At 36.1% G+C, this 14,026-nt stretch overlaps 1 protein-coding gene across 1 annotated transcript in view; it reads right to left on the bottom strand.

Annotated features, from left to right (window-relative positions):
• Window positions 1–2,004: 2,004 nt before the first annotated feature.
• Window positions 2,005–14,026, bottom strand: part of LOC149070498 (acetoacetyl-CoA synthetase-like) — a 29,166-nt gene continuing 17,144 nt past the window's right edge. Inside the window, exons 11-18 of the mRNA XM_089249032.1 lie at window positions 13,828–14,017; window positions 10,200–10,322; window positions 9,825–9,938; window positions 9,573–9,692; window positions 8,252–8,321; window positions 6,276–6,334; window positions 5,682–5,884; window positions 2,005–2,847 (exon numbers count right to left, since the gene is read on the bottom strand). Of these exons, the coding sequence (XP_089105158.1) occupies window positions 2,710–2,847; window positions 5,682–5,884; window positions 6,276–6,334; window positions 8,252–8,321; window positions 9,573–9,692; window positions 9,825–9,938; window positions 10,200–10,322; window positions 13,828–14,017 (1,017 nt within the window). The 3' untranslated portion in view covers window positions 2,005–2,709. The remainder of the gene's footprint in view (window positions 2,848–5,681; window positions 5,885–6,275; window positions 6,335–8,251; window positions 8,322–9,572; window positions 9,693–9,824; window positions 9,939–10,199; window positions 10,323–13,827; window positions 14,018–14,026) is intronic.

Genomic DNA, 14,026 nt, shown 5'->3' with positions numbered 1-14,026 from the left:
ATCTGGCCAATTCTCGAAAAATTCAACTAATTCTTGTTTTTCCGAGGCCCCCCCCCCCCCCCTGAGCCGTGCCCGTGTGGGCCCATGCATTAAGACAGCACTGAACGTTGGACAATTGTAGTAGAAATATTGTGTTGTGATTTGCCAAAAATGTTCTTGTAGTGACATCTCTCGATAGGAGTATGAAGTTTCAGTTTTTTTTTCATGGCGGTAGATAGCACTGCTGACGCATCACGTTCAATGGTAATGAGTAGAATTTCCTCCGTTCGAGAAAATTCTGATGGTTGTAGTTTCTGCTGCTATAAATAAGGGCCCATTGTGTGGACATTAAGATTTTTTGGGGGTGAATCTTCCCTAAAAGTATTTGGGAATCGCTGTCCTAAACAAACATGAATTCGATAAAATTATTGATCATATATATATATATTCTGGCTTAAGTGCTAATATATTTTAGGTAATAAAGATAATTCCGTGATTAAAAATACATATCCCATTCAGTCAAACTCGGTTATAACGACCCCTCGGTTATGAAGACCTCTGGCATAACGCATCAATGTTCCCAAAGTGAGCATCCAGGTAATGGTCCAGGGGTAAGAACTACGGGTATCCATTTTTTTTCTTTTTCCTATCTGATAAGTTCTGTCATCGGAGTCGCAACTAGATACTTTGGCAGCAGGCGCAAGCATGCATTTTGCCGCGCCCCGTATAATGTACAAGGTGCAGTAAAAGATCGAATTCAGGCACCGCTGTCCGGGAACCGGACCCGTCCGCTTCCCCCTACTTGCGGCATTATCTGTTATTCATGAAAGCTCACTCTACTACGAAGCTGTAATCCTCACTGTTTGGGGGGGGGGGGAAAGGTAGTGCCATTTTAACGCATGGGCCTACCCGGGCCCGGTCCGGGGTCCTCAAGGGAAGAAGGGGCTCTACAAATATTGCGGCTGATTGAAAGTTTTGAAAGTAAACGTGTAAATTTGTATGCCAGCATTTTTAGCCAGGTAGGGCGTCAGAAAACTCGCTTGGCCCGAGAGAAAGGCTCCATGATGCTATTAAGACGGCCCTGGGGTGGAAGTCAATATAGGATAATTATTACAAAGGTCAAAGTGACAATAAGTGGTCCTTAACAAGAATCTTGTGAATACCAAAAATATTTTACAAGTTCCCACCAATGAGATCAACCGCTTCGCTTACAAGCGATTAGCACGAAATTCAAATGATCTATGTTCGACGAATCGGCGATAAATATGGTAATCGTGTCCTAACCTAACCGCATGTTAGGAAAAAGGAAGGAAAAAAAAAATAGAAAAGTAAGATAAAAAATGAAAGGAAAGGAGACAAGTATAATACATAAATATAAGAGGGATATATATATATACTCCAAGATACATCATGGAGATAAAAAGAAACTTTTTTCCCCCTTAGGGTTGCAACAAAGCTTTGCGATAATGAAGAGAGAGGAAAGAAAGGAGAGAGAGAACTTTTTGAATTGATCCCACTGGCGTTTAGATGCAATATTGCGTCCTTGATCGTAAAGAGGTTAATGGGACTAAATACGAATTGCAATCTATTGCATTTCATACATTCAGAGTCGCCGTAAGGGGTTTGAGCCCGGTGCGGTTGCACCGTATCCCGTACCTACGTTTTTCTGGGTTTTTTTTAATTTATTTGAATTTCCACGGGTGCTAGAATAATTCTTTGCATTTGTTCTGAATTTCCACGGCTGCTAGGCAGGCTACCTTTTTCCAAGGGCCGCCCTGCATCCAAGTACAGTCGAATCCCGTTTTAACGAATACCATTATAGCGAAAATCCCGTTTTAACGAACACTTTTCTGATCCCCTAAATAAGTTTACATAGGTATAATGCTAGGTAACCTGGAATTCCCCGTTTATAACGAAATTTCGTTTTAACGAAGTGATTCCTCCGGTCTCTTGGTGTTCGTTATAACGGGATTCGACTGTATATTGAATGAATTATAAGACTGTGTACAACGTGAATGAGCATGATTGAAAAAAGAATGATGTTTAATTAATTTCGATACACTCGAAAACGCCGGTAAAAATAATAAATATATCAAACTTGCAAAGACGATTGGTAATTATGCATAATAACTGATTTGTCACATTTGCCGCATTATGCATACTTACCAATCGTCTTGTTAAATTTGATAAATTTGTCACTTTTACCGGTGACCATGCATAATCACGAAGTGTCATTTGGAAATTTGATAAATACTTGAGATTTATCACCTTTGTCTGTGATTATGTATAATACCCTAGTGTAATTTGTGGATTTGATAAATATGAACAAAATTCCAAGAGTCTATTGTGTGTGACCAATATGGTCGAACCCCGATAAAATAAGAACAAATTTTGCGATCGTACCCCGATATAATGATAAAATACAATCATGTATGAATTACATTATCATAATGTACGATTTATCTCGTTTACCAACGACGCGACGCTTGGGTAGTAAAAAGTGATTTCTTTTTAGTATTTACTGAACTTACCAACGACGCTTGCGCATAATCGTCGTTATTAATTTTGGGAAATTTATCAAACTTACCAAAATTCTTGGTGATTAAGCATAATAACCGGATTTATCACATTTACAGTAACATATACATTCTTGGATTTCAAAACATGCTATATACATAGATAATGAATTTAAAATAATCCCAGGTCTCCATCGATCCCCCCCATGTGGGATCAGTATCCTTCAAGAGCTGGAAGATTGCAGTAAAACTTCAAGCATTCGGGGTTTCTGCAGTTCGGAACGTCAGGCACGTTGTTCGTGTTGATAATCGTTTTGACGAGTTTCTCCATTCTTTTCTTGTTGAGGTTGTACTGTAATGTACCAATTGGTTAGGTATAAATTAGTGAATAGGCAAAACCAGGAATAAACAAAATCACGTATCCTCAGACGTGTATAAAAAAATTAGAATCCCAGTGATTAGAGTCCGGATGCAAATGCATATGTTGGCCTGTTTTAATGTCGATGTATATAAAATGCATATAAGGATGTGAACATATCGCGTCCGTATTTTCAGATTTTGGAAACCCGCGTCGTGGCCGACTAGTTAAAAACCCGAACTTCAACTTTTTATTAGCTGGAAATTCGGGATTTTTAACTAATGGAGACAAGGAGGGTTTCCAGAATCGGAAATACGGATGCACTGTGTTCACACCCCAAGATTGGAGAATTTTGAATACATAAGATAGGGTTACAAGACGTCCATCTGTTTTTGTTTTATGTTGTTAAGCGCCCTGCTACGATTTTTGGAAAATGCAATCTTTTGTCCTCCTTTTCCGATTTTAGGAATTATTTTCCTTTTTTATTTTCCTGAGAATTTTTTTCCCACTTTGACACATCAGATATAATCTCGTATCATATCTCTGACACACACTTCTCTTCATTGATATATGAGTGTATTCCCGGGGAATCTTTCTCTTTCTGCTTTAGTTGGGAAAAATTATGCAGTGGTTTTATTCTTTCGCGTACTAACGCCATCTGTTGTGGAAATCGGGAAAAGTGACGTTATTAAGGGTGCGCGCAGTCGTCCTCTTTTCTCAGTATTCGAATCTAGTAACCCTTGTATAACAGCGTATTTTGGAAGTTCTACGAAAGGTGAATCATATTTTATAATTTTTTAAATGCAAAAAGTGACCAATATTTCACTGTATTCCTGTTTTGTTGCTGGTGCGCACTGCACGTATATTCCATTTCTCTTTCGAAAGCAAATTTTATTTTCGTATGACTATTGCGTAGAAATTCCCGAATAAAAAGCATGTAGAAGTTTATTTGTATCAGAATATTATTTTACTGAACATGCGATAATAAATATGAATACGCATTTTAAAATTATAGCTTTTTTAGCATATTTTTTGTGGGTATTTAAGTTTTAACACGCATATATTTTCCCAGTTTTAGCACATATTTTGAAATTTTTAGCGATTTTTTCGGAAATTGTTTGAGCGTATGTGTTTTAGAATTTTAGAGCATATATAAAGTATTTTAGAGCATATATAAAGATTTTTAGTCCATATTTTGGCATTTTTAGTCTGTATTTTGGCATTTTTAGTCCATATTTTGGCATTTTTAGTCTGTATTTTGGCATTTTTAGTCCATATTTTGGCATTTTTAGTCCATTTTTGGCATTTTTAGTCCATATTTTTGTATTCTTTAGTACATACATATATTTATGGAATATCTCTCCAATTTTTAGTGAATGGTTAGGTATTTTTAGTGCATATTTTGGCATTTTTAGTGCATATTTTGGCATTTTTAGTGCATATTTTGGCATTTTTAGTGCATATTTTGGCATTTTTAGTGCATATTTTGGCATTTTTAGTCCATACTTTTGTACTCTTTAGTACATATTTCACCAATTTTTCAGTGCATATAATCCATTCTTCAGTCACTATTAATGTCGAATCGGCTTTAAACATAATTACTGTAATTTCTAAAAGTAGCACGCTGTTTACTTATGCATATGTTATATTTTTAGGCATGCGCACTTTTGCTCATGTGGCATGTGTATGCCTATTTTAATTGTTCAAACCATCTCTTCAAATTTTACTGCAGTAAATGCTATATGCTAATGCAAGATGGATTTATCTCGTTGAGCCCCCACGTTCCCAAAATATCGCTCAGTAAATTTTTTGCCCATGCGAATGTTTCTGTCCAATCTCCGATTGCATTAGATAAAGGATTCTTAACCTACAGTATATGGGTCGAGACCTAAATTTAGGTCACGCGTGAATCCGAAAGGGGTCATACATATCCACTTGCAATCCCATCAGAAATTCACTAGCGTTACTAAGTTCTAAAACCAAACATTTTGTTTTTTAATATGGAATATTTCATGGGAATTTTCAAATTCAAAGTAGACCTATGAGTCTTGGTCAAGGTCCCATGATCGTGTTGTTGATTTTAGGTCGCAGCTAAAAGAAAGTTTAGAACCCAAGACCCGTAACTCTACTTTGTAAAGGTGACTCTATTGCACATGGAATGCGCAGCATTTCTTAACTGCATCTCACAGTTCTGAATATAGCAATGTAACTGTCAGTGAACCTGCAGGCTTCACCAAGGTGTTTCAAAATTCTCAATTACTTGTCTTTCAAGATTTTGGCAATTTCTAGAGATGACAAACGGACTACTTTAAGAGGCTTCAAGGGCGCAATGTGATCTTCTGGCAATGAGTTTAAGACCCATTAGGCCACTCACATAGTGGGGCGAGCAAGAGGTATGGGATTGTATCATAAAGATTAGTGGCGAAAACAATTGTATTGTTTTGTTCTACACAGCACATACTCGGGAAGCGAGACGAAGGAGAGAAAAAGACCACTCAACGAGGTGCGTGACTAGAACAAACAAATTTGTTTTTATCTTGGTCTGTGGATGTTCGCTATCTGCTGATTTTGGCCCGGTTTTCTCCCTTTTTTTCTTTCCCTCTTTCAATGAAAAGAGCTTCTGCGGAGCGATCATCATCATCATCACACCCTTACATTTCTCTCTCGGAACCTCTCTAGTAATTTTCTCTAGCCCGCCTCTTCCTTTACTATCTGTGGGCAACTCTTCCTCCATCCCCTATTCGCAATTCTTGTATCACCTACCTCTTCGTAGGTGAAAAGGTAGTAGGTCAAAAAAACCAGAATTATATTGAAGTATTTATGATTACCGGGATGTTTTTCACTTGGAGGATGATTTCTGGAATGCATTCCTGGGTGAGTTCGGATCCGATTTGGAGCTTTATTCGGTGAATTAGATCCTTTGATAATTCATAACCGCTGTTCAGTTTGACGAAGAGCACAGCTCTCTCGTCACCATTGGCATTGGATTGGCCAACGCAGAGGTAATCTGACAATTCTTCCATTCTATGAACTGAAAACGAAAATAAGAGAATGGTGAGAATATAGAAACTTTGATTGAAGTGCATAATTCTACTTCGAAGATATTTTTAAATAGCTTTTAGTTGGATCGGAGTGGAAAGAAACAAGTACATAGAAATAGTGTTGTATTGTATATGGAGGGTTCAGAAGATATAATCAGTGTAATTCAATAAACATTAAAATGAGATATAATAGGATCTTTTTATTCCTTAGTCAGTATAAGTGGGGATATCTGCTTTTGCATTATAAAGGTAGAGACTTGAATGCTTTGGCAACTGAAAGTTTCGGAATCATTTTCAGAAAATTGACTTAATATACTTTATTGCCATATATTAATATGTAGGTTGTACATAACTACTTTGTATTATATAATCAATACTTACTTGCGTTGTATATTTCAGAAGAACCAAACCTCTCACCACCAGGGTTTAGGGTTTCGTCACTGAAAAAAATAGGAATTATTATTATTATTTTTTGCAAAAGTTCTTGAAAATACGCATCTAATAATTAGAAACGTAAATTGCAGTGAATTATCGATTCCAGAGAAAAGACAGGAAATGTGATACTATGTACTGGTTGAGTACGCAACTCCTAAAACTAAAACAAATGATGAAAGTGTATTCGCGAGACCTCAGGCAGAAATTTATCTTGAAGCCCCTTAACATGATGGTTCACGAAAATGCTATTTCAGCGCACTTTTGCGAACTCTTCTCTTGAACTGCATACGTGCTGTGATTTTTTTGAGACCGCCATTTCTGTATTATCGCATTACGTCTTTAACTGAGCTCGTGAATATGGGAATGAAAATGCTATATCACAAAGAAGAATGTTCCAACATGGCAAGTCAAAAGAATTACGTACCGTAATCCGGGGCTACTTCGCACCTAATGGGGTAATTTTACCTCAATCCTGAAAAAAGATTAATCGTTGCTTAGCGGCCATTCTAATGAAAATTTCCGATCAAAGACATTATCGGTCATTTCATGTGTTTGAGTTAATGTGATGCATCCGCTGTTTTTGATATCGTTTGCGAAATATGCATAAATGTATGCTAGCTGATTTTTCCTGGAACGTTTGTCAACAAAAAGTTGCATTTTGAGGTCAAAAAACGACTTAATTATTAAGTAATAAAGTTGTAATTCAGTGAAGCTCCCAAGAAAGCATTCATCAGAGAATGCTACGTACAACCAACTCACCATACATGTTGGCATCACATACATGGTCAGAAAGGATGTTTGTCGTCATCATTATATTCTCGATAGCAATTTGATGATGATACAGTCGAACCCCGTTTTAACGAATACCGTTATGGTAAAAATCTCGTTTTAACGAACACTTTTCTAACCCCTCAGATAAGTTTACATAGTAACAATGCAAAAACCTGGAATTCCTTTATAACGAAATTTCGTTATGACAAAGTGATTTTTCCGTTCTCTTGGAGTTCGTTATAACGGGATTTGACTGTAAAGTAACTCTGAAGCAGTTTTTTTAATTTTTTGTAGGCTCGATTCATAAGTTCAGGATCAATCCTAAATATTACGTTCAAAATGAATATTGCTTGTTTCTTTTTTTTTTGCAAAATGATACCCAAATTTTATTCATATTAGTTATTTTTTACACGTTAAATGAGAGGAGTTGCACGTTTGCGAATTTTGACCACTTCTTTCCATTCAAGACCAAATAAATTCATTTCCTGTCAGTTTCTCATAGTACTATATGGTAAAACAATGAATTTTAAGTAAGTCAACAGTGCTCCAGAACATGCTAAGAGATTATCAATATGTAAGGTGGTGAAAATTAAAATTAACCTGCTCCTACGAATTATTTAGTGAACGGCTGTGTGTGCTTGAAGTCGAATCAATGGTGCCTGAAAAGCACAATAATTCTCAATCCGGACAATGATGTAACTTTTAGGGACTCTACAGTAAACCTTCGCAACCATGCCTCCCCCCCCCCCCCATCTTACAGCCAGCCCTATGCCGAGATCTTTTTCGTCCCTCTAGCCAGATTTTTTACGGGCTCTACTGAATTTATAGTGTGAAAAAAATGACGTGCCGTCTTGGGCTGGAACCCGCGAGCCCACTCTTATGGGGGGGGGGGGGGGTCCATGATCATAACAATATATCAAGAAAGAACAGGTGAATTCCAGTTAAACTGGGGGAGAACTACTAGAAACCCAATACTTAAAATACCGGTATTTCAAGGCGTCCCAGGGGCAACCAAGCCACAAAATGCCGAAAAATAGAAGACTAGTTTAAATCTTCCTTAGTTAAATTAAGAGAAAGCACACTTCATGATTGAAACTTTCGATAATTTCATCATGAATTATTATATAACAATATTTTGATATTCCTCTAACCTTCTTCCCAAGACAACGAATCCTCTTGTGTCAGGGTCGATCCATATTTCATCATGTTGAGTCCAAGTACCTTAAACACAATCAAATAATCACAAATAATAAATGAGCATTATGATAATTATTATCAAATACGTACATGCTGCAATATTTATTGAGTTAGAAATATAAAAACTATCGTTTGGTATTTGGCACTCTTAAAAAGTAATGATGGCAAATCATTTTCAACAATTTTGAAGTTTCGTCAATGTGGTTATAGGAAATACGTAATTAGGAAATGACTCATTATTTCAGATGGATGTAAAAAATAACCCAGTATACATATATATTATGTACGTATGAGAGTATTCACTAGATTGTAGACGATGCAAAATATAAAATTGTTAGCGTATTCCCCCGCAATAGCCGACATGCCGGGATATATCGGGGGGAGATCAGCACGCCGAGAAACTCGAGTCAAAGATTCCGAAAAATCCTCAAATAGCTAGACTCAAAAAAATCCACTGAATTCGCTGATTTCATATCCTCGTCTGTTCTCTGCATTTTAAGATCCTTCCTGTTTTATGAATATGTTGACACAGTTCGAATATCACATTTGCTTTTACTGCCATAAATCTTATTTCTAATGCAATTATCAGATACTATAAGCATATTTGTTCTACAGATTAGATAAAGTGAATGAAAAAATTAGTAGACTGAGCGGTATATTTGTGTTCTTTACTCGTGTTTTGAATAAGCAGAGCAAGAAATTGAAGTATCGCACCGCAAAAACATGATATTGTAACAAAAAAAGACACAACGTGGTCGAATAATGTTTGTTTTGTAGTTTTCTTTTTGTCTTTTATGTTTTTTGTGATGCTTTGTCTAATAAATAAAATAAAATAAAAATATTTCTTCAATTTCGGAAGATGTGCCATAAAAAATAAACTCGCAATACACGGTATCTGTATTTCGTATAGAGCTGGTGATAATTAGGTTAGAGCGATAAAAATGCTTAATTTTTACTACGATGAAAACTATTACTTTATTCCGATTCGCTTATTTATGTAGGCCTATTATTCAATATAAAATGATACTGGTCTTTCGAATGTGATCCTTTCCGAACCTCGCTTTTCCCAGCATGTCGGAAATGGACCAGACTCCAACATCCAAAAACAGGGGTTCCCTCGACTTTTAGGGCATGCCGTGAAATTCGGAAGAATACGATAATTATAAGAGCTTCTACTTCCATTACCTAAAATTTTGTAAAAGAAATATTTGTGTAATATAACGCTCATTAAAATCTATCAATCTAATATAAATTCATGATTCAGATTCGTAATACCTGGATACACGCCAAAGTAAACACGTTTGATCTGTTCCCTGTCTATGAAGAAATCTATTGGCATAGCCGGCGATGGCTTCGCTATTACGAGCTCTCCGCGTTGACCGACGACATGATTTCCTGCAAAAATTAATAGAATAATGTGTTACATGTAAAAATATGAAATTGACGCAAAGTGTATAACAATTAAATCATAAAACTGAAAGGAGCTAATTTCTTCCCGACAGCTGCATTAAATGCACGAACACTCACCTCTCTCATCGAAACACATGATGTGCGTACCGAGTGATGATGCCTGGATTTCCCCACTGTACATTGGCAAGTTATAATCGAAGAAACCGAGAAGCCCGAGGAATTCGGTCGCACCTACATGAAAGTAGAAAATTTCAAAATAAAATACGGTATAAGATATCAGAGCTTTTTATAAATACGCTTAACTGACCCTTTAGCAATTTCAAGTATTTAATAACTATATATCTAGTCATTTTGTTGCGTCTTACACAAATTGTATAATAAGAATAACATAATAAGAACAGAACTGAATAATTCAATATTCTGTTCCACGTATTCATAATGGACAGACAGGACAAAGCATTCATCGGAAAAAACTGAGTACAACCAACTCACCATACATGTTGGCAACACATACATGGTCAGGAAGGATGTTTGTCATGAACTGCATGTTCTGTAGCTTCACGGGACTTCCACCGATGGAAATCAGTCGAAGATTTTCCAGATTGCAGTCTGAATCTGTAATGATACAGGTAAGTATAATACAAGACGTGGCTGTGTGTAAGAGATCACTATAGTCTGTTTCAGGTTAACTTTGCAGTGAAGAGAAAGGTAGAGAGTGTATTCCTTCGCCGCAAAATATAGTTCTCATTTATCGGAGGTTTAAGATGAACCTTTATACAGAATATTTCAATTTTTTCTATGATTTTGAAAAAAATACTGAAAAAAAATCGTTTTGAACCGATGTTTACTTGTTTAAAATCTTTAAATTATAAAAAATATTGGTTACCATTATTAAAAATCCATAGCAACGGCAACGACACTCTGGCGCGATATCCTAGAAATTTTCCCCGCCAATATCACTGTCGTGTTTTTTTTCGTATATATACATTTTTTTTTTTCGTTATTTGGTTGAATTTTCCATAACGATACAATTTTTAATTCAGTTTTACATGTAAGTTGTAGGCTTACATAAAAACGAATATTCAATCAGTTTTATTTTCTCCTAAAAATAGGCTTCAGTGAGTTCAGATATTCACTCATAGATTACAAGAAGTGTTTCTCTTCCACGAGAGTGCCGATACTATTGTGACTTGTGAGAGGCCCTCTATGGGTGCAGAAGTTTTGGTTATAGATCTTCCTTTTTTTAATTATTTATTTTTTGCCATGTTTATGGGATAGTTTTAGTTTCCGATCACGGAGAGTGTTGACAGAGTCGCGACTCACACGAACGGACGCCATCTTCCACCCGCCCGTTTCTCCTCATGCCCCTTGCCTTTAGCGTCTCTTGAGATACAATAAATGAGTGGGGGGGGGGGGTCAACAGTGGTTTGGGCTTTCATCTGTTATGTGACAGTTGTGTCTTAATTTTCACCAGAGATAGTCACGCTAAAGTTCTCTGCTCTTCCATTCCTGAATAGTATATTTTTGGTTTTTGAATATTCGTTGTAAACAAAACTCCATAAGAATAATCCGTAATAACCATGAGCAGCACATCAACCGTAACAAAAGACTAAAGCTGTCGGGAAAACAAGTGGCATCGACGTATACCGTTCGGGGAAGGGGAGAGGTCGAGTGACGGAAATTTCGGCAAGAAAAGTGAGTAAAAAAATTCTAAACTTTTCCGTATCATTATTATTATTTGGGGCTATTCCTGCATTTGCACGTGAAAACAGAGTTAATCTGCTTCTTAATTTTATTTAACATTAATTTTTTCCATATAAATTGAAGAAAAAATTAAAAATCCCCAAGTTTTTGAGAGCCATGGTTAATACACAGTATTTTAAAATTATACGTTGCTTTCATAATATTGTTTGGATTTTTTTTTGTAAATAAATTTCAGCTGAGGTAAGGGAAATATTGCAGAAAAATATATGACTTTTTTGAAATTTTTAATGTTACTTACGGCCCATCAATGAAGAGTAAGTGACACGCTGATAGAAGATAATTATTTTTTTCTAAATTTTAAAACATTTTCTAATCAAAAAACAAAATAAATGATTTCAAAAACCTCACTTTAGTTTCTGAAAGTATCGGCAATGGTTTTCTTTTAATTCTATAATTATTACTAATGTAACTGTGCAATTACGTTACACGTAAAAAATATTTTTCTCAGTGAGATTGGCGAGAATCGGCCATACCTTACCGAGGCCGCGCATCGATACATTGGTTAAGAGGCTTTCGTTCCCATAGCAACGAGTGATGCGGTTCCCTCGTAGCTTCCCCTTCACTGCAAAGTTAACCTGAAACGGACTATAGACAGCTTTTTAAATTTTTAAAATGTGTTCAACAATTTTTAAAATGTTTCAGGACAAGCAAAAAACACCTAAAAAAATATTTGATGTTTTTCAAACTTATTAATTTTGGGTAGAATACTTATAATACTCTCCTCTATCGCAGACCGGTTTTACCTTCCGCCATTTTGCATGTTCTTTAATTAAGAAAGAATAGAGCTGTCTGGTTTTCTCCACCTAACATTGGAATTTTGTGGCCAAGCCTCACCAATAAAATCTTAGTATCTTTTAACTCTCTATTGATACATTAAAACCGCATGGTTAAGTATTTTACTAAAATATCACTTAAAAACAGCAGCTATTGTTCTACTATTCATTAACTCACTTAAAATTGTGCTCAGAAATCATTAAAATCACCATTACTGGATGTCAACGCCTGGTTTTTCCTTCGTATCTCTATAGCAGTGGTTCGTTCCTAAACATTTTAAGTCACGGAATACTTTTTTGGGCGGAAAGTTCATTGCGGAGAAGGAACATTCACAGGGTCACCGAGAGTCACACTCGACCTGGGTGCAACTGATATTTAGTTTTATGACCATACGTTCCGATTTCATCAAAAATTTTCCGTTTTCGGAAAACGTAAGTAATTATTATTAAGTAGTTTAGTAATAAGCTTAGTTCAAGTAATATTCAGAGATTAACTGAACTGACAATTTTTTTCTTGCGCCAATTTTTATTTGATCGTAGTAATGATAAATAATATTTTACCAGTTCTCTTTCCAAGAGTTACTTCATATCTCAGAGGGTTTCCGAAACTTTTTCTGGAAAGACGTGGACAAGGTTGCAAAGGTTCAGGAATGATCCAGAGAGCGATGAATAGGGCCCTAGTGCTGTCCAGGGTTAATCTAAAACCTAGTGGAATGGGTCAGAGAATTTGTGCTCTCTAACTTTTTACCAGCATTGTAATACAGCAGCACAACCTTTTTAGTCCCTGGTCCAGATATTCGGAATTTCTACCCGTACCACTTGCGGGCCAGAAACTTGTATACGTAGTGTAAGCATATGACCTGCATTTTACGAGACATTTTTATAATTTTGGCAGTCTCACATATTTTATAAAATGTCCCGTTTTTTTACCTTATTTTCAACGAGGCTTAGTCAAATTTTTGAAATCAATAATTAAGATTAGTTTCTTGACTTATAGTCATAATTATCATAACATAACCAATGTCATAGTTAATTATAGTCATAAAAATTATTTTTTTCACATGTTTGTCAAACCTCTACGTTCTTTTGGTGAATTACATTTCTGCTTATTCAACTTACCTTCCATTCATGTCATTGGGGATTTTTTACCAATTTTAGCGATAGTTGGAAATTTTGCTAGCCTTTTACTTGACAACTTTGCTTGCCTACAACAATTTTTTTGCATGCGATTGGCAAATTTATTAGCATTTGACTGTTGTTTGTTTGTGTGTGTGTGTGGTAAATGGCATAGTACTTTTCTACCGGAACAAATGTCGTAGGTTGGATGGAACCCCTTGGCTTTCCGCATTTGGTCGGTGGACTGGAGTTTGTGCATCTCCCCCCCACGGAGTACAGAAATAATTCTTTAATAATTTCTGTAGTTTACATATGAAGCCTCAGAATCTCGTTTATTGTGATCAACACCGATGTTTTCAAAAATGTCGTTCAATAGGTCCACATGCGGCATTTTTCATAGATATAAATATTGTATTTCATAAATTCACAGTGACAACTAAATATGAATGTTTATGTGGTACATTTACCTGGACGAATACGCTCTTTTTCCATTCTGTCGACCACACTCGTAACCAAGAATGTATGACTGACTCTATACCTTGAAATGATGTCCCAGAAATAATTTTTAGATTTGAAATGTGGGCAGCCTTCGTAGAGAAGAATGGTGCAACCAATCATCAAATAGGATATGTATATATTCCACAAATTCCAGCCGAGCTTACGGGA

This window comes from Pholcus phalangioides, unplaced genomic scaffold, assembly GCF_987345545.1.
Source record: "Pholcus phalangioides strain wild (caught in Gottingen) unplaced genomic scaffold, Ppha-v1.0 ptg000021l_1, whole genome shotgun sequence".
Lineage (NCBI taxonomy): Eukaryota > Metazoa > Arthropoda > Arachnida > Araneae > Pholcidae > Pholcus > Pholcus phalangioides.
This window is presented reverse-complemented; position numbering and strand designations above follow the sequence as displayed.